This window comes from Danio rerio, chromosome 5 (genome assembly GCF_049306965.1).
Source record: "Danio rerio strain Tuebingen ecotype United States chromosome 5, GRCz12tu, whole genome shotgun sequence".
Classification (NCBI taxonomy): domain Eukaryota; kingdom Metazoa; phylum Chordata; class Actinopteri; order Cypriniformes; family Danionidae; genus Danio; species Danio rerio.
Genome location: NC_133180.1, coordinates 14,032,244 through 14,054,077, shown reverse-complemented (window position 1 = coordinate 14,054,077; position 21,834 = coordinate 14,032,244). Strand labels below are relative to the sequence as shown.

Sequence of the window (21,834 nt, the reverse complement as noted above, 5' to 3'; positions counted from 1 at the left end):
GTAGAAGTTGAAAGATTCAAGATGGCGGCGAGCAGGAGACTACACAAGGTAGACGTCCAAACCTAATACTTTTTTAATCGTAAATAATTACTAATCGCTCACGACGACGCGATGGATGGTTAAACATGAAGTTTCTCTAATCGAAAGGGCGATTCGGACGTTTGTTTAAGCTTAATCTGCGTTAGTACAGGCGGTTCTCTTACTCGATGACTCGGCTCGCTCCGCGTTTCCAAACATGAAGGAGGAAAGCGCCGGTGGAGGCCGCGGGACTCAACAACAGGTTTTTGGGGTCGAGATCGTGGAGGCAGATGGGCAAATAGCATGTAATAGTAGGCTTCAGTGTCTTAACCTGTCTCTTCATTCATTGACCGTGAGTAAATGACAGGAATATAACGTGTAGGAGTCTAATGCGATGAGTTCCGTCACAGCGGATTCGGTTGATTCAAACAAATCTGAATCATTTTACTAGAATAATTTAAGATTAAGCTGCTATTTTAAGCATGTGTATGTCATTCATAGCGAATATTGCTGATTTTAATGCCGCTGTGATGACGTGAGAGACTACTCGGAAGAGCCAAACCGGCTAGATCTGTCAAATAAGCTGAAACCGCCTGCTACTTCACACTTTAAGCATACAATTAAACAACTGTTTAAGCAAATACTTAATTGAGGCATTCCTGTTAAGTTTCAGGTTGTTTTCTGCAGTAACGCCCCTATTAAAAAACGAAACCGTAAGTGTCTTCACAACAAGCTTTCGCTTTATATACTTCCGTCTTGTCGAAATAGTTTCATTCATAAGACGTGAATTACTTGTGTTTTTCGCACAAAGGTGTGTTTTGTCAGTCTGTTTTGTAATTAAAGTCACTGGACTGTCGTATATTCGAAGTTTTCGGTTGTAAATGAGAAGTTGGTTGACTTTGCCTCAGTTATCATATAAACGAGTTTACTTCCTTATTGGATGTGAGGTTGTAAATGTCAGTCATCTCTGTGGCATTAGAAGGAAATATGTGATCTTAACAGGACAGTAAACTTTTTTATACTTATATGTATGGTATTATTTCAGATAAGTTTTTGTCAGTATGCTAACCTGAAATAAAAATACCACGGTTTCACGGTATCAAGATTTCTGCTCTAAAATATTTATTTATTTTCAAATGTCTGGGTAAAACAAACAAACAAAATAAATCCCTATCGAACACAGTCTATTTTATTTTAAGAAACGTTCCTAATATGTTGGAACAGTAAACACGGCAGGCTAAAAAGTTAAAATAAATCATTGATCTCTGTTTTTTGCATTAGTTTCAAAAACACAGATTTTTTTACAATAAAAAAATCCTCAAAAAACCTTACAAATAGCTTGGGAATGGTATAACAGAAAATTTTAGTGGTATTGATACCTTGGTTATCGTCCCATGTATAATATAAACAAATCTGTGTATATACATATATCCGTATAGTGTATATATAAAAAAAAACGCACAGTAAGTGAGAGTATTTCTGGAAAGTAAGTTTACAGCAATGTCATAGACAGGTGAGATTATTGCACTAAAAATGTAAATTATCGAATTAAATTTATCAATGAATCATATTTGACTGCTGTACATGGAAAATGCCCAGGAGTCATGTCATTTATGTAAATTATATGACACACACAGCTATGGAAAATTAAGAGATTTCTTGAAAATGAATTTTCTCTGGTAAACTAGTTATGTTTAGGTAAAATTTTTATTCTGTAGAGGTCTGAAAACATTTCTTCCTAATGTCAAAACAAATTTCATTTAAAATCAGATTAGAATAACAAATGTGAAGAAATGTCATCTGTATTCTACAACAAAATAAAATATAATTTAATGCATAAATATAAATTGTAAAACCAGAGAAACTGTGAATTTCCAAACAGTGTCTTAATTTCTTGCCATAGCTTTGTGTGTATGTCTCAAAGCAGTTTAACACAGTAGATGAAGACAAAATACCTGTATACAATATTTTGGATAGTGGATCGTTCAGGCGTGTGTGTGTTTAATTTTCTCTGTGGGTGTGTTTAATTTTCTGTGTGTGTGTGTGTGTTTAATTTGGCTGTTGTCTGTTATTTTAGGTAATCCCAAAAATAGCTGACAGATTATACAGTTCTAAAAATATTCATTAGTTCACGTGAGTTCAAGAGATCATTACCAGGCCATGTAATAGCAGCAGTAGTTTGAGTTGAGTATATACTGCCGTGTGGTGCCTTAGAGAAGTAAGGTGTGGTTTGTTGTATTAAAGCACACTCACTTGTAGTTCAGGTCAGTTATTTACAGTAAGCTGCTGAGGAAGGGGGAATTTCTCTGACTCAGGTCAAGACCTAGCTCACGTTTCTCTTGGGAATGGACTCTTCACCGTAATATAGATCTCTGTAGAAGATTTATTTTGGTAAATTTTTCTTAATTACTTTATAAATGCTGAATGGTTAATGTTTTATAAAGTGTTTAGGATAGCATGGATTAACCCTCTGAAGTAGTGGTGGGCAAATCGATGCTTCATGAAACACTGAAACAGTCGAAGCAAATGTGTCGAAGCTTCGAAACGTTTTGAAACCCCACTTTACGGTGACACCTAGTGGTCATTTTTAAAAATTGCACTGAAACAGCTTCAGCAAGAACATTTCAGCAAATAGAGGTATTAAAACCCACTTTGTAAATGTTCACCTTCAAGAGATTTAGTTGAGCGGTTAAGGTTTCTGACTTCCATGCGGGATTAGTAGGTTCGAATCCAGGCTTTTGAAATGCTTTAATACCAGTTGGTAATGCTTTGTTCTTGTATCGTTTTGTTTCAACATTGGTCTGACATCCGAATAAACTTTGTGAATAAATATGTCTTGTTTTGGTCTTAAAACAGGGTTGTTGTTAGATCAGACACAGTTGTGGCCAGAAGTTATCAAGAATTATTAATATTATTCATTAAATTTCCCATTTATTGTATTTCATTTACGTCTTCCCAAACCCAACCATCACAGTACTGTAAAAATATTTATTATTGTTTTACAGTGTTACAAAAATGATGCTATATTGATGGCGTATCCACAGCTGTATCCTATTTAGGCTACACCATAGAACAGAAACATGATTAAAATGCATAAAACCATGATTTTGGAGTATTTGTACAAGTCAGGATTCAAACCCAAAAGTCACTGGAAGCATTCTAACAACGTGCACACGCACAGTCCGCTAGGCCATATGAAACAGGAGTTGTCACTGACCCTGGCAGTTAGATGCAGATTCGCCAGGTCTTGAAACGCTTCTAAACCGATCGATGCTTTGAATCGCTTTAGTCACGTGACCAGGTGTTTAGAAACGCTTTAATCACGTGACTTAGGTGTTTCGGATCATGCTTCGGTGCAGTGTTTCGAAACACTTGCGCTTCGGGATCTCGACACATCAGTTTCATGTCAGCCATCCCTAATCTGAAGTCTCAATTCCACAAGTAAAAGTTGTGAACAACACACAGATAGTGTCAAATTCATCTTTCTTTACAACTCTTCTGTTTCTTTGTTTGTTTTTATCAGGAACTTGAAGAAATCCGCAAGTCTGGGATGAAAAACTTCCGTAACATTCAAGTTGATGAATCAAACATATTGACATGGCAAGGCCTTATTGTTCCAGTAAGTATTTACAATATGTTCATCTTCCCCTATGTATAATGTTTAGAGACAGGGAATGGTTTCTTTCTAAATACGTAAAACACAGCTTTAAGAAAATCGTCTGATGACATTTCTTTCAAATTTAAAAGCAAAATATTGTTGTTTAGAGTGTTTTCTTTCTCGTCAAATGGTCAGAATAAAAATATTGCAATGCTCATTTACATTCATATAGAACTTTTAGACAACACGGTATTAATGTTTTAGCAAAATGCTTAATTTAAATGACTCTTTATCATAGTCTAAATCAGGGGTGGCCAACCCTGTTCCTGGAGAGCCACCTTCCTGCAGATTTCAGTTGCTACCCATATCAAACACACCTGCCTGTTATTGTCAAGTGGTGTTCAGGTCCTAATTAATTGGTTCAGGTGTGTTTGGTATGGGTAGCAACTGAAATCTGCAGGAAGGTAGATCTCCAGGAACAGGATTGAGCACCCCTGGTCTAAATGCTCTAAATCAGTTGTTTCCATAGTGGGGTTGGAACCCCTCGAGGGGTCGCAGGATAATGAGGTGGGGTCACTAAGTTATTTTCCAAAAGTCAAATTCATTTTATAAAAATATTAGAGTAAGCATATTTTATCCATATGCTACATTTCTAACCTCAATTAAATACACCTAAACCAGCTTATCAAGCTCTTTCTAGGTATGCTAGAAACTTCTAGACAGATGTGTTAAGTCAGTGGTCACCAAACTTGTTCCTGGAGGGAATTTAGCTCCAACCCTAATCAAACACACTTAAACAAGCTAATCAAGATCTTACTTGGTATAATTGAAACATCCAGGCAGGTGTGTTGAGGCAAGTTGGAGCTAAATCCTGCAGGGACATCGGCCCTCCAGGACCGAGATTGGTGACCCCTGTGTTAAGGGAAGTTGAAGCTAAACTCAGCAAGACACCGGCCCTCCAGGACCAAGTCTGGCCACCCCTGCATTAGATTAAAGACATAGCAATAGGGTCAGATGCAGCATATTGATTTCATCCTAACAGTGGGGTCCCGGCCCACAAAGGGACCCCAGCAAGCTCTGTGGGTTGTCGAGTCATATTTAAATTTTTAGCTGTGAACAATAAGGAGATTGATCATGTTGCCTTGGTTCATTTTATCCCCTGCTGACCAAAAAATGAACAAATTTGTAATTCGTACTCCACAAAAAAAGACATTCTCACTGATTCGCCTTCAGCAGATGATGGTACTGACCCAAGCATACTGGACCCAGGGGAGGAAGCTCCAAACGTTTTGGGTCACAGCGCTAGCAATACTGGAAACACCAAGATAGTTACCTGAACTATGGTTTTATTTCATTTGCTCAAACCAAATGACCCAGCCACTATAAGTTCTTGCTGACGAATGCATGAGGCCATCCAAATTAATAAGACATTTGCAGACGACTCATCCCAAAACCCAATATGTACCCAATACAAATGGCCTACTAATGTTTTGCTTTTAAATTTTACATTAGGATATTTTTTGTGCACAAACATGTCTAGATATAGGAATAAACAAACTGTCTTTTTTGGACATACCTACTGCAAACTTAAGTGAATGATACTATTATTAAATATGGTGGGGGGCCTTACAATATTTTCCAGGGGAAAAGGCGGTCTTAGGCAAAAAAAAAAAGATTGGAAACCACTGTGCTACAGCTTACTGTAGTATTAACCATAATAAACTATATTAAATATTGTAGTATACTTTAGTTTTTACTATAGTAAACTGTGATTTATTGTACCATGGCTGGATGATAAATAGCATGCCATTAGCTATGTTTCCATCCACCTATTTTATGCGCATTTTGCAAATGCACATAAAAAACAGTTGATGGAAACGCCATGATGCGCATAAATTTTGAAAATGCGCATAAAAAACGTATGCGCCTAACTGGGTAGGATAAACTTTTTATTCGATAAGAAAAGATGCGCATAAACTTCGATGGAAACACTTTTACTGCACAAACTCCAGCATGCGCATTAAAAAAGGTCATGTGATTTTGTTTAAAGAGATCATGTGACGCTTAAAATGTGTGTGAATGGATAAAACGTCAGGCTGAGCACATAATAAAACATCTGAAATGTTGTTTTGGTCATTAAAAAATGCCTTACCATTTCAGTATTAATGTTATTATATTATTAATGACCACCAGAATCAAGAGCGCCTGTGCTCCTTCAAACGCCACTGCACGCTCACTGCTTGTCAGAATTGTCTTCGGAGGTGCATTCATTTAGAAAAGATTGATGCAGCTTCTATTACTGCAGCAAATGCAGTTTTTACTGTTGATATTTTGCGCCAGTTAATCAGGAAGTGACTATTTTGTTCGCTTTGACTCGTTGGATGGAAATGATGCTTTATTCGCACAACTTTTATGCGATAATCCAGTTTTGCGCACAGTTTATTCGCATATTTGGATGGAAACATAGCTGTTGTCGTTTACAATATTCTTTAAAGCCGCCGGCTCAGCAATCACCTGTGAATCTCCAGCACGTGTGTTCACTTGGTGCAGTGTTTACTACACAGAGCCATGGTTCTGTCAAACTATGCAAAATATTGCATGCAATAGTCAAATTGCAAATAATCATTCTGCGATACTGACAGCTGTTTGCGTAGCTTCTGGGCGAACTACAGCCTTTTGTAGTAAATGATGCTAAAGTTAAACTTGAATGCACATGCAAATACCACATATGATGTCTTTACTCAAGTTACCTTATAGGTCGAGTCAAGTTTTTGGATCAAGTCTTCTGTGGAATGATGTAGGGCTGCTCGATTTTGGAAAAAATCTTAATCACGATTATTTTGGTCATAATTGTAATCACGATTATTCAAAACGGTTATCAGTTGAAGTCAAAATTATTAGCGCTCCTGAGAATTCTTTTTTTTTTTTTTATAACTTTTTCCCAAATTATGTTAAACAAAGCAAGGAATATTAACAGTATTTCCTCTAATATTTTTTTTCTTTCGGAGAAAGTCTTATTTGTTTTATTTTAGCTAGAATAAAAGCAGGCCTAAATATTTTAAAACCCATTTTAAGGTCAATATTATTAGCCCCCTTAAGCAATATATTTTTTGATTGTCTGCAGAAGAAACTACTGTTATACAATGACTTGTATCATTACTCTAATTAAGCCTTTGAGTTGCACTTTAATCTGAATGCTTGTATTTTAAAAAACATCTAGTAAAATGTTATGTACTGTCATCATGGCAAAGATAAAAGAAATCAGTAATTACACATGATATATCAAAACTATTGTGTTCAGAAATAAGTTTTAAAAAAAAAACTTCTTTTCATTAAACAGAAATTGGGGGGAAAGGGTTGCTAATATTCTGGAGGACTAATAATTCTGACTTCAACTGTATATATATAGTTATTTTCCACCCTGCAAAGGAAAGAGAAATAAATACAATAGAATAAAAATATTAAACAAACTGTGATTTAAGCATCTTCACACTAAGAAAAACACTTTAGCTACAAAAATCCTTCAGTCAAGAGCAGTAAGGGATGTTCTCGTCGTTTGATTAATAGTGCGAAATGCTGCCGCCTTTTTTACCGTCACTTTAATGGTTTCTCCTTCACGTGTCTTTTGATTCTCAACTCGTTTGTTTATCACGCAAATGAGGGTTAATATGAATAATCACTAACCACCGCGTTTTGACACCTATTTGACCAATAAAGCGCTCATGTTAAGAAGACTTTAGATGTCTGCGCTCCTCTGCTCGTCTCAGTGTGCGAAGGAGACCGAGGGCTGACCGCTTGCTTATGTGTGTGCGTGTGTTGCACACACACATAAGCACGTGGTCTTTTGCGCTTTTGGTATATGATACAACAAGCGTTTATGATTGGTTTAATGGTTTTTCGATTAATGGTTTTTCATAATCGTTAGAAGCCATAATCGAAATCGGATTTTCGATTAATTGCATAGCCCTAGAATGATGTGGCTTCTTACACTACATATGCTCGCTACATATTTATATGATAGCATTCTAAGCCGTGACAAAGAAATTGCATCATTACATACTTTATTTTTAAGGAAAATTATAAGATGAACTCCTAATGTTGTCATGTGTTTATTAATGCGGTTGATTCAAATGACAGCAGTTATATCTTATGGTTATCCTACTTTGCTATAAAATAACCAAAGTAACCTATTATAAGTAACAGTACTAGATTTACCAGTAATTCCTGTTTTTTGGGTGGCATATTTGGCCCAATATTTGCCCCATTGGACCTATAGAGTATCCAGAAATGTTATGATGTCAGATTTGATCTAGTATCATGTTCTCATAATTGATTTGTTTGTATTCGCGTACAGGATAGACTGACTTGTGATCACCTCATGTACATTCTTGTCTCACAGGACAACCCTCCATACGACAAAGGGGCATTCAGGATCGAGATCATCTTCCCTGCAGAATACCCTTTCAAACCACCCAAGATCACGTTCAAAACGAAGATCTACCACCCCAACATTGACGAGAAGGGACAGGTCTGCCTGCCTGTCATTAGTGCAGAGAACTGGAAACCAGCCACCAAAACTGACCAAGGTAAGCCTGAAACAAACACACGAGGCAGACTTTACTAAAGCTCAGTCCTGTCCTCATTTCCCTGTGTAGAAATCATGAATAAATAGCTTTGAGATGATGTTTGTATCCACTATCTGTTTGTAAAGTAGGCAACAGCCTTTTCAGTCCCTCCAGGATAAGTCCAATGATTCTCAAGATAAAAAAAGAATATGTTTACAAGATTTGTGTATTTTCACAGCAAAACACAAGAATTTAGTGCTGTAAGTTATGAGGGAGGCTGCGACAGAAATATAATAAAACAAATTCCTGTAAAATCCTGGAGAGACTGCTTTGTGGTAAACTACCAACACATCATATAAATAAGACGTTTTTAATTTAAGAGACGGTATGTTATGTAGTTCTCTTTTATCTCACTAAAATTTTTGGAACTGAAAAAATGAGAATATACACAATGTGAGAAGGTCTTGTCACCTATCCAAGTTTTAGAAACAACAAATAATAACTTCTACATGATCATTTGGTATCAGAAGTGGCTTATATCAGTGGTTCTGAAACTTTTTGCATCAAGTACCACCTTAGAAAAAAATTGTCTCTCCAAGTACCACCAAAATGAGCAGTATTGAAATACAATAGCATAGTAGACCCAGTAAAGCAGCTGAAATTCTGCACAGTTAAAAAAACGTGGCAGTTTATCTCGGAAATATAGGCTATATGTCATATATGGCATATTATATACATCATTTTTGATAAATTTTTAAATGTGTGTAGCATGTACATATTTCATTCCCCTGCGTACCACTAGAAGGAAGCCTGCGTACCACTAGTGGTACACATACCACAGTTTGAGAACCACTGGCTTATATGAAAGGCAAAGGCCTCTAGATTACGCTTATTTTACCAAAATAAAATATGATCATGCCTTGATTTTTAATTATTTAATTAGGACAGTAAGGTCTGACTTTGCTTAGACAAAAGTTTTGTCACTCAACAGAAATAATGTACAGTGTAGAATATAAAGTCATGATGCAGTGGAAAAAGAATTAATATTGTGTATGACTCCCATGAGCTTGGAGGACTGCATCCATACATCTCTGCAATGACTCAAATAACTTATTAATAAAGTCATCTGGAATGGAAAAGCAAGCGTTCTTGCAGGACTCCCAGAGTTCATCAAGACTTTGGATTCATCTTCAATGCCTCCTCCATCTTATCCCCATACATGCTCAAAATATTCATGTCTGATGACTGGGCTGGCCAATCCTGGAGCACCTTGACCTTCTTTGCTTTCAGGAACTTTGATGTGGAGGCTGAAGTATGAGGAGGAGCGCTATGCTGAAGAATTTGCCCTCTCTTGTGGTTTATGTAACGGGCAGCACAAATGTCTCTACCTCAGGCTGTTGATGTTGCCATTCACTTTTCAGATCTCTCGCACACCTCCTCACTGAATGTAAACCCAAACCATGATTTTTCCTTCACCAAACTTGACTGATATCTATGAGAATCTTGGGTCCATGTGGGTTCCAGTAGGTCTTATGCAGTGTTTGTGATGATTGGGATGCAGTTCAACAGACGATGCATCAGAAAAATCTACCTTCTGCCACTTTTCTAAATGATCAACTAGAAGTCATTATTTGTTGGTCTTACAACTGAGAACAAGACTTTTGTCAGGAAGTGTATACATTACAGAATAATTGAGATGTGTATATATATAGTTTGAGTTAAAATAAATCAACTAATTTATATTCATCAGGGATGCATTAAATTGATTATTGGTGACAGTACAGATATTTATAATGTCATAGAAGACGTCTTTTTCAAATGAATAAATATCCAAGAGTCATAAAAATATTAAGCTGCTCTTGTATTCTAAACCTTTATAATGAAAAGTGTTGAGCAGCAAATCAGCTCACTTGAATGCATTCTGAACGATTATATGACGCTGAAGACTGGTGTAATGATCTTAAATTCAGCTTTACATTAATGTGTAATTTGAAATTTGTGATTTTTCAGAAACCCAAATCATTCTGAACCCATCATAGTTGAATGGTAGACTGCTATTGTTGCTTGTGTATAATATTGATGTTATCTGTTATCGTTTGGTTAGATGAGTTCTTTTAACATATATGTGGTTGTTCTACTGCATTCTCATGACGTCACCCATTTCTTCAGAAAACCCCATTTATTTCTAGAAGTTTAACTCATGCAGTACTTAAACGTATAGTTCACTCAAAAATAAAAATTGTCATCATTTACTCACCCTTATTCTGATCCTGTTTGACCTTTTCTTCTGTTGAGTACAACTTGTAACTTGCATAGTATCTATTTTTCGAGTTACAGGTTTTCAGCTCTTTTTTTATTATCTTTTGCGTTCATTGGAAGAAAGAAGCTCATAAAGGTGTGCAACCACTTGATTAGTAGAATACATAGTGGGAATTTTCTTTTTTGGGTGAACTGTCTCTTAACTTAGTATATACAGCCCTTTAAATGAAGTTTAGTTTTTGTATCATGTTTTGCAACAAATGTTTCCATTTTCTTTCCTGTATAAACTAGCACTTTTAACACTAGAACTACAGAAGCAGTCATTTAGTCCGTTTATTTTGTAATGTAATAACTTTAAAATAAAACAGATATAACTAAAGCACCCTCTCTTTTCCAAAATGTATGTATATTTCATTCTAACATTATGAGTTCTTAGTATTTCTGTATTTAATGGCCATTTCAGCATCTGAAAATTTTTCCCATGCCTTTAAATATTTGAGTCACTTTTTGCAAAAAGTCTTTTAAACTTTCAAAACAACATTTCCACTGAGGTTTCCCTCCCACTTGCTGGACCAAGTGCGGTGTGCACCTTCTCAAGCAATCTAGTAACTTAATTACTAGATTTTTTTAACACAAATATATTACAAATTATATTATTATATTACAAAAAAGGTTGTAATTTTTTCATAAAATATGAAGACAGACATTTAAAGCTTAAGTCTAAAATCTCAATAGAAGCTTTGAATGTAAATATGACCCTTAATTTCTATTTGGTACAGTCTTGTATGAACAGTCAGACTGACAGATATGGCCATTCTTGTAATTATCAGGCTTTCTGTGGGGTCTTAAAATGTCAAAATCCAAATTTTAGGCCTCAAAGTCTTAAATTTACTGAAATATTGTGTTGTAGTTCTTAAATCTTATGGATGCAAGTAGTTTTTTTATATTTAAAATATTTTGCTAAGAAATTAAATCTTAAATATTTTTATTATTAATGTATTATTGTTTTTTTTAAGGTAATAAATATTTTTTGAATGGGCAAATGAAAATCTTTTCCCTCTGGGCCATTTGAAAAATTCCTTTGAGTCTAAAATTTCATTCATAATGGTCTTAAAAATGTCCTTAAAGTCTTAAATTTAAATGTAGAAACCCTAAGTTGTAGTCTCAAAGTGATTATTCACCCAAAAATGAACATTCCATCATCATTTATTCTCTCTCTACTTCTTTTAAACCTTTTTGAGTTTCTTTCTTCTGTTGAACGCAAAAGGAGATATTTTGAAGAATGTTGGAAACCTGTAACCAATGAATTAAATTGTATTTTTCTCCTTCAATGGATCTCAATGTCTACTGGCTTCCCACACTTTTTAATATATAAATATTATTATTGTTTTGTGTGTGTGCTCAACAGAAAGTTTGAGGAAGAGTAAATTGTGTGCATATTTTCATTTTTGGGGTGAACTTTCCCTTTAACCTTTTGCCCAAAACACATGGATGGTGTCTCTAGAATATTTACTACAAAAAAAGGCAACTTCTGCATTTTATCTAATATTTCAGAGCTCATTTGTGAAATTTTTTTTTTCTTCAGAATTACAAATTATACATGTAAAATTACAAATTACGATGTGTAAGATTCCGCTGAACTGTCATGCCATTATAAACTCCCCACATTTGAGTTCTGTTTTGTTTAAAATCAGTCATCTTCACTGCCTGATTGAGATGCAATATAAAGTAGGTCTCACACAGGACAAGAAGCACAACATTAAACTACATTGTTCTGTGTCATGTCTTAAAATACAAACATTTATTTTGCCACAGTATTATCAAAGAATTGTCTGCATTTGCTGCTCCTCACAATGCTTGCCTTTCAACTTGTTTTACACCTGACAAAACTAAATGAATGCTTAAGGCCTTGATCACAGCGAACACGTTTTCTGCATTGAGAGGCGCCGTATTTTAATGGTTTTCTAATGGCTGCGAGCATTTAAGGCATTTTTGCCATTGTGCTCTGTGCGCCTGCAGTTGAAAAAAAAAGGTAATTCTCTGTGGAACAACCACGCTACTTCAGTCATGTCTTTTGATGAGAACAGAGGCGGGGTTTCTGTTGAGCTAACAGCAGTGTTGTCAAGACGACTCCGGAAACTTTTAAAGATGGAGCAGAGACTAGTGCTCGCTGTTTAGAGTTATCTGGAGCTGTATGACTTCACAAATTGTGAATATCACAAAGTTATAAAATTTTACAATTATAACAATATCAACAGCAGCACTGATGCACAACACGCAACTGATTTAGTGGTTGCCTAGCAACATAAAAAGTGCAGCACACTTTAAAAAAAAAAAAGGCAGTACGGTCCACCTTGCATTCCCAGCATGGAAAAGCATGTTCAGTGTGATCGGCCTTTTACTGTGCATTCACTCGGGCTGTCAGTGTTAAAAGGTTCCATGATATTAAAATAAAGTTTTTTAAATGTCAGTATCAGTATTGTTGTTTTTTTAGGATATCTATAAGCTAGTGCGCTCCGAAACAGTGACAATTTGCGTTAAGAAGATGTGAAACCGATATAATCCATGGTTTTCACTACATTCGTTGTTCCATGGCGGGCGCCACACAAAAATTCCTCCCGCCACGCCTACATTACAGCTTCTCATTCAAAATATTTGTTGTTGTTTTTTTTAAATAGCATTTTTTTTTTACGTTTTTTCATTATTATTTTTTTTTTTTTAAATAGTGGGTTACAATCTAACCAAAACGTATTAAAAGGTAAGTGAATTATAACAGCGCAAACTTTTCTGTAACCGTAGTAGAGCTGTGTTATTTGTTTAACCCTTAAAGGTGACATACTGGCTGACAGGTGTGTGATGCTTGAGCCTAGCAAACAACAACGTAGCTTTCAGTTAAGATGAACACAGCTTCCAGAATTATACTTTTCTTTTTAGACAAAATTCTGTGGTTCTGCATACAATGACTTTATCTTGCTGGAGTTTACAGCCGTTTCACTTTACTTCATGACGCCTATTAATAATGCCACTCTGTAAGTCTACTGGAGACATTCATAAATATTCCTAGCCAATTTAATAAATCTTGAAGACATACTTGTTACATAAACGCACTAACTCACACTTCAGCATTGTTTATTTGAGAGCGCACAAGAAAATCTGCACTTGAGCAGCGTATATTTGAGGGTGTGCAAGAAGTTTTGTGCACGAACAGAGGAAATCGGCTCAAGCAAAGAGATTTACATGCTCGTATTACATTAATGTGATCTCGATTTGTAATAATGCACTCCCGACATTTGTCAGTGAAATAAAGCCATAGATCTGTGTATAAGGCCTGCCGCCACAGCTGGAAAAAATCCTAGAGGAAACATTGTAAACATTTAAAGCCTGCAGTTTGTCACTTCCGCCTGAATGGATCAATGTTTTTCAGTTCCTCGTCAAATCTTGACCAATTAAATGCTCTTAGTATTTGAAATGCCCTGCCCCCTTCAAGACGCTTCACATTTGATGCGCTTTCACATTTTGATCTCACTGGCAGAACTGTGATAAAGCAAAACGCTATTGGCTGGTTTTTAAAAAGGGGAGGAGCTACACCATATCCCACCCACTCTTCGTGTTAAGGTTGAAATTGCGTCAAACATCGAATAAAACTGCTCTTTTTAAAGCACTTCACAGGACTTTTAACACTTGACAGAGGGCGTGTCTGAAGCTTGGCGCTAACACGATCATCATAGCACCGTCAGCCAATGAAATTAGACCACAATTGGCTACTGTCTGAGGTGGGGTATTTGCATAAAGCGATTTGATTGGCTGACGCTTTCATTGGCACTTGTAAAGTTGAAAAATTCCCAACTTCTGCAATGTGTAACACCACTGACGCAGTGCCGACGGATCCACGTTAGCCAACGCTTTATATCACCCATTTAAAGTGAATAGGAAGCATTGACGCTAACGCCCATGTGAATTTAATCAATCTATTTGACTGTATTTTGATTAAGTTACATTATCAATGCTGTAAAAGGAACCATGCAAACTGAAGATAGTCACAGGAAGTAAAACAAAACAGAAGTGTCCCAATACCCTTGAACGTTGTAGTCCCCTGCAGCGATCTCCACTGGAATGTTAATATGTTTTTGCAGTGACCGGTGATAATGTACATTCTTTCCTCTCTCTCTCTCTTCTCCAGTAATCCAGTCGCTCATCGCCCTGGTGAACGACCCACAGCCAGAACACCCTCTGAGGGCCGACCTAGCAGAAGAATACTCAAAAGACCGTAAAAAATTCTTTAAGAACGCAGAAGAGTTTACAAAGAAACACGGCGAAAAGCGGCCAGTGGACTAACAATACCTGACAAGTGTGTAGCCCCAGACCCCCTCCTCCTCCTCCTCCTTTTCTGATCCTCTCCCCCTTCGCTCTGCTACCCAAACGCCATCCTTTATCCCTTCCTCCAGCTTTTCCCCTCCTTCTCCTTTCCACGTGTCACTGTAGTCGAGCTGGAGAAGATCAGCGCCGCTGCAGCCTCCGTCTTGAAGCAGGACGCCCTGAGGACATCCCATCAGATTCTGCTGTTAGCTTGAGGCCCTTATACTAACTTTCTTACCATGTTGTTCATTTTGGTTTTAATTTGTTTTCTTTCTAAATTTGGTTCGAGGATAACTTAAAAGACACGGAAGTCGGAAGTTGTACAGGGGCGTTTCAGTTGTACATGCTGTTGACCCTTTTTTGTAATGAAATCCAATCATTGCGTTGTTTATTATTATTATTATTATTATTACACACAACTTTCGGAAAGTACTTTTTGGAAGTGACAGTTCATTTAAATCTGAATGGATTGTAATTTATCATGTATATTATTATTGTTACGTTGTTCCCTTGCATTTTATTAACTTTTTTGATTTCTGCAAAGTGAAAGGAGACGTGTAAGGAGGTCATGCAGCTGGAGGATTTCGGCGACGGCGACAGATTATTTCATATATATCTTTTTACTTTTCACTGCACTTGTTGGGTTGCACCGTATGTCTGAGGAACAGGCTACTTTCAGCCCTTTACCAAGCCTCAAATCGGCAAAACCACTGTAAAGTCTGAAACAAGCGGCGGCTTAAGAGCCGATGTTGCTATGAAATACTTTTGTTTCACAAATGAAAAAAAAGGAAGGATGAAAACAATGCTCTTTGTGTGAGTGAACGTAATTTTTCCATGATGATCACTAATTTTAAACATCTTTTAACACGTTTCATAGGAAACTCTTGTATATTGTTGATTATTTGGGTTTAAACCTACAAATGGCCCCTAGGATTACGGACATGTGTGCTACTGAGGATTATTACTCCCGTTTTTTTTTCCCCCAGCACAGAATAAATGCAGTAGTTTACCATCAGTTTTCTAGAACATTCTCTTGGAAGTATATTATCCTGTCGGATTTCATCTTAATGGTTCCTTACGCCACTCTTTCTAATGCAAATGGACATTCGGGCTTTCTCTAGTTAAAGATATTCAAGTAATATTTGCTTCTGGATATGGGTGAAGTCTCGCGGTATGCCTCAAAGTTTTTTATTTTCTCGTTAAAGGCTTTCTTTTCGGTCATTTAAAAAGCGCTCCAGATTTTGTGTACCAAAATAAAGGAAGACCAAATGCAGGAGAAACTCGGGTTTGATTGACTTTTAGGTTTTTCTTATTGAAGTCAACCGATCCAAATATCTTAAAAGAGCATTACGGATTTTGTGTGATGAAATCAAATCCAATCTTGAGAGTTTAGCGATTTGTTTAACCTGAATATATTAGCATTAGTGAACTGTATGAAGACTACTAGTTAAACCCCCAAACTTGTTGCTTCAATTACAGCTTATTCTGAATTAAGCCGTCAATGGCCTGAATAACACACACAGGTTATAAACATGTTAACCCTAATATGTGACAAACTCACCAAATAAAGGCTATTTTGACCTAGTTTTTGAATGAGTTTCAATAGGATGGATGGATGAATACGTACATGTGCACATAAGTGGATCAAAACCTTTCATTGTATTTGGCCTTAAACTATTGAATGGGGTGTAAATGAGTAATACAGTAGTCAGCGCTTGATGTGGATCAAAACATTTTTCAAAATTGTCAATAGACAAGAATAAGTGTAGGACAACTTTGAAGAAAAGTGATGACCTACTTTAAATGTTGATCTTACGCCTTATCTAAAAATAAATAAATACATAAAAATTACACATACTTTCACATTACATTTTTAAAAAATAAACATATTAAAGTGTTTAGTTGCTTTTTATTTATTTTAAGTGACTCAGGATTTAAATATATTGCTTTTGTTTTTCCATTTATGTCTTAGGTTAATTTTGATAAACTTTTTTTGATCCATTTCTAATGTTGAGTACTGAATATTTCTGATTGGTTTATCTTTTCATACTGTAAAATCCTAGTCAATCTTACGCCTAATCTAAAAATACATAAATAAAAATCACACTTTTACGTTACTTTGCACAAAAAAAAAAATTGTCATAATAATTTAATGCTGCACACTGGTGTTGGATGACATTCCTTCCCAAAAAATGTGTGAAGCACTTGTAAATAAAAATCACACTTTTACGTTACTTTGCACAAAAAAAAAATTTGTCATAATAATTTAATTCCTTACATTTACAAGTGCTTCACACATTTTTTGGGAAGGAATTTCATCCAACACCAGTGTGCAGCATCCACCTAGATGATGTGACAGCTGCCATATTGCGCCAGACTGCACACCAGCTGATTGATGAAACCAATTATGTTATGAAGAGATGGTTACGAGGCCATGATGGACAGAGGCCAGAGGGCAAATTTGGCCAGGATGCCAGGATTAAACACCTACTCTTTTTTTTTTTTTTTTATATCCTGGAAGTCTTATCCAAAAGACGGTGCTTACTGATCAGTATAGAGCAGGGGTCACCAATCTCTGTCCTGGAGGGCTGGTGCCCCTGCAGGGTTTAGCTCCAACTTGCCTTAACACACCTGCCTGGATGTTTCAAGTATACCTAGTAAGACCATAATTAGCTTGTTCAGGTTTTTGTATAGAGTGGTAGCTAAAATCTGCAGGACACCGGCCCTCCAGGAACAAGTTTGGTCACCACTGGTATAGAGTCCCCTCCTCCATACTGGGGCATTAGGACCCACACAGACCGCAGGTTGAGCGCCCCCTGCTGGTCTCACACCTGGATTATTATGCCAGACCACACACCAGCTGATTGGTACAGGGGAGAGTGATGAAGCCACATATGATATGGGAATGGTTAAGAGGCCATGAGGGACAGTGGCCAAATTGGCACCTACCTTTTTTTAAAACCCCTGCATTTTTTTGAAGGACATCCATTCATGTCTTAGTTCATTTTTGATCCATTTCCAATGTTGACTACTGTATATTTGATGAGTTCAGATGCAAAAACCTCTAAATACCATCTGAAATTTTGTCCTAAAATGGGCATTTTTCTCAGCCTATGTTCAAGTATTTCACTTTAAAGCCAATTTTAAAAACGTATTTGTTACTATAAAAGTAAAATTTCTGAGCCAACACAAGAGTCCGACAAAAATGCTCATTTCAGAATATATCAAACAGCATTGAAGTTTTTGTATTTAAACTTCATTTCTGATTGGTTTGTCTCTTTATACTTATTGTAAAATCTTAGAATTAATCACCGATACAGAAACAACCTTTTTGATTTTTATATTTTTTGCGATCATATTATTTGTCCCAAAGAAAGAAAGTAAAAGGGACTGTGCTTTTAATTCAGGTTCATAAAAATATCATAAATATATTCATTACAAACAGTGTACCCCAAAAAAACATCTTTTTTAAATATATAAAGTAATCGCTACATGTTCAGTTGTTAAAATCTTCACATAGTACATTACGGTCATTAAAACAGTACTGCTATTGGAGTGTACAGTTCTCTATAACAGTGTTTCTCAACCACTTTCCTGGAAAACCACCAACTCTGCACATTTTCAATGTTTCCTTAAACACACCTGATTCAGATCATCAGCTCATTAGCAGAGACAAAAACCTGTAATGGGTGACAGACGAAGGAGACATCCATGCAGTGCTGGTGGTTCTCCAGGAACATGGTTGAGAAACACTGCTCTTTAATATCAATATGGATTTCAGAGAATTTTTCTGATCAAATCCAGGCAAAGTTGCACATTCCTCTAGTAAAAACTACGCCGGAGCAGCTTTACTAGATAATATCACGTTAAAATTTGAAAAACTGCAATCTAACTTCATCTTGGAAGGTTTTGTTGAATAATTACAATAATACAGTGTTTCTCAACCACTTTCCTGGAGGACCACCAGCTCTGCACATTTTCTATGTCTCCTTAAATAAACACACCTGTTTCAGATCATCCTTTCATTAGCAAGAGACTGAAAGACCTGTAATGGCTGTGAAAAAGGAGACTTCCAAAACATGCCGAGCAGGTGGTCCTTCAGAGACATGGTTGAGAAACACTGCTCTAAAATATCAATATAGATTTGAGAGTTTTTCTGATCAAATCCAGCTTAAATTGCACATTCCTCTAGTAAGAACTAACCCAGGGCAGCTTTAATAAATAATAGCATGCTAAAATTTTAAAACGGTGCAATCTAACTTCATCTTGGGTGTTTTGTTGAACAATTATTATAATACAGTGTTTCTCAACCGCTTTCCTGAAGGACCACCAGCTCTGCACATTTTCCATGTCTCCTTAATCAAACACACCTAACTCAGATCATCATTTCATTAGCAGAGACTGGAAGATCTGTTATGGGAGTGACAGACAAAGGAGACATCCAAAACATGCAATGTTGGTGGTCCTCCAGGATTGTGGTTGAGAAACACTGCTTTATAATATCAACATGGATTTGAGTTTTTCTGATCAAATCCAGGCAAAATTGCACATTCCTCTATTAAGAACATACCCAGAGCAGCTTTACTACATAATATCATGTTAAAATTTAAAAACTGCAATCTAACTTCATCTTGGGGGTTTTGTGGAACAATTACTGCAATACAGTGTTTCTCAACCACTTTCCTGGAGGACCACCAGCTCTGCACATTTTCCATGCCTCTACATCAGCTCATTAGCAGAGACTGCAAGACATGTAATGGGTGTGACAGACAAAGGAGACTTCCAAAACATGCAGTTTTGGTGGTCCTCCAAGAATGTGGTTGAGAAACACTGCTATAATATACTTCTCTACTTTAAAGGGATAGTTCACCCAAATATAAAAATTTGGGTTTCAGTCACTCAATATTGTCTTGTTCCAAACCAGTTGGAGTTTTGTCCTGTTGAACACAAAGGAAGATATTTTGAAGAATGTTAAAAAAACCTGTAACTATTCACTTCCGTAGTGTTTGTTTTTCCCAAATATGGAGGTCAATAGTTACAGGTTTTCAGCTTTCTTCGAAATATATTTTCTTTTAGGTTCAACAGAAACTTGTAAATCATTAGAACTATTTCATGGTAAGTACATTTTCATTTTGGGGTGAACTAACCCTTCAACATGTAGCAGCTTAAGATGATTTAGCATGGCTTTGGAAGCAGCACAAAAAAGAACCGAATGCCATTTTTCTGGCTTTTCCCAAAATCAAGCATTCAGTCTATTTCGGTGTTTCTCAACCACGTTGCTAATGAGCTGATGATCAGAATCAGGTGTGTTTGGTTAAGGAGGCAGAAAACATGCAGAGCTGGTGGTCCTCTAGGACTGTGGTTGAGAAACACTGATCTAGAGCAGTGTTTCTCAACCTCGTTCCTGAAGGACCACCAAACACTGCATGTTTTGGATGTCTCCTTTGTCACACCAACTGCAGGTTTGTCAGTCTACTAATGAGCTGATGGTCTGAATCCGGGTGTGTTTGGTAAAAAGTGCAAAGCTGGTGGTCCTCAAGAAACGTGGTTGAGAAACACTGATCTGGAGCAGTGTTTCTCAACCACATTCCTGAAGGACCACCAACACTGCATGTTTTGGATGTCTCCTTTTTCACACCCATTACAGGTTTGTCAGTGTACTAATGAGCTTGATGATCTGAATCGGGTGTGTTTGGATAAGAAGACATGCCAAAATGTGCAAAGCTGGTGGTTCTTCAGGAACGTGGTTGAGAAACACTGCTCTATATAATAATCTTTTGAGGTATGAGTCGAGATCTTCTATCCTTAATGTTATCCAACCGAATACTCTGAAGTGTTTAAAAGTCTTTGAAAGCACACAGATGGATTCCTTGTTGCCTGTAAAAGTTGAGCACCATTGGGTCTCTTAATGTGTTCAGCTCATGTAGTCGATCTGTGGACTGTGAAAAGTCGTCCGGTCCTTCTCCGCATCCACCCTGCTGAGGTTGACTGGGATATCCTGGATGCACCATGAGCTCTGCCGTAACCGGTCGGTAGCAGTTGCTCGCTGCATTGTTGGACTGTGTCAGAATCAATGGAGAAGATACACCGTCGTCCAGTGAAGCTTCCAAAGCACGTTTTAGGTTGGACAAACACATGTTCTTACCCATGGTGCTTAGGCCCAGGTACACATCAGGCCATCTGAGGAGCCATACAAAAACAGCAACGAGTTCATTCGGTTTCATCTGGGAAAATTAGATTTGATTAAACATAATACAGTGGAAAAAACGTGCTGAATAAGTTGGCGGTTCATTCTGCTGTGGCGACCCCAGATTAATAAAGGGACCCAGCCGACAAGAAAATGAATGAATAATACAGTGGAGAAAATAAGTATTGAACGTGTCATGTTTACTCCTGGGAATATTTGTAAAGGAGCTGTTGACATGGAATTGAACCAGATTTTGGTAAAAACCCAAACAATACAATTATAAAAATAAAACAAACAAAAAACTGTCATACCGATGAAACAACACAAGAAGAAAGTGCTGATCAACTGAAATGAATTTAGTACTTTATATAAAAGGCTGTTTTGGTGATGGCAGCTTAAATACGCCTCTCATATGGAGAATGAAGTCACATAAAGTTCTCAGATGTGAGTTTTTCACAGACTTCAACAGAGTGTAAAAATCTGGATGTTTCTGTGGGTCTCATCTACCAAATCGGATCTTTAATTTGTGTTCTTTATTGGATTCGTATCAGGGGATTGGCTGGGCCATTCCACAGCTTGATTTTCTTTCTCTGAAAGCATTTGAAAGTTTCCTTTGCTGTGTTTTGGATCATTGTCTTGCTGAAATGTCTCTTCATCATTCTGCTAATGTAGATGTTGGACTGAAGCAGCTGATATTCATTTACAAATGATGAAGGGTAGAAGGTTGCTGAAAAACCAGCTGCTGTCTGGGCTTTTACTGCCTTTTTACCTCTCCCTTTCTTCATGTGTTCAATAAATTTTCCCTGTGTCATTTCATTTTATTACACATAACTTAATTTTTTAACTAATTA

At 36.7% G+C, this 21,834-nt stretch overlaps 2 protein-coding genes across 11 annotated transcripts in view; one reads left to right on the top strand and one right to left on the bottom strand.

Annotated features, from left to right (window-relative positions):
- Positions 1 to 2: 2 nt before the first annotated feature.
- Positions 3 to 16,378, top strand: ube2l3b (ubiquitin-conjugating enzyme E2L 3b). Of its 2 annotated transcripts, none has more exons than XM_005165039.6 (4): positions 3 to 48; positions 3,542 to 3,637; positions 8,016 to 8,202; positions 14,621 to 16,378. In XM_005165039.6, exons 1-4 carry the CDS (start codon positions 22 to 24, stop codon positions 14,773 to 14,775), a joined length of 465 nt encoding a protein of 154 aa, XP_005165096.1. In that variant the 5' UTR covers positions 3 to 21; the 3' UTR covers positions 14,776 to 16,378.
- ydjc (YdjC chitooligosaccharide deacetylase homolog) overlaps positions 13,166 to 21,834 on the bottom strand; it is a 26,642-nt gene continuing 17,973 nt past the window's right edge. For 3 of the 9 annotated variants that reach the window (XM_005165050.6, XM_068221292.2, XM_073950860.1), the window contains exon 6: positions 18,178 to 20,976. In XM_005165050.6, the coding sequence (XP_005165107.2) occupies positions 20,634 to 20,976 (343 nt within the window). In that variant the 3' untranslated portion in view covers positions 18,178 to 20,633. 9 annotated transcript variants of the gene reach the window in all.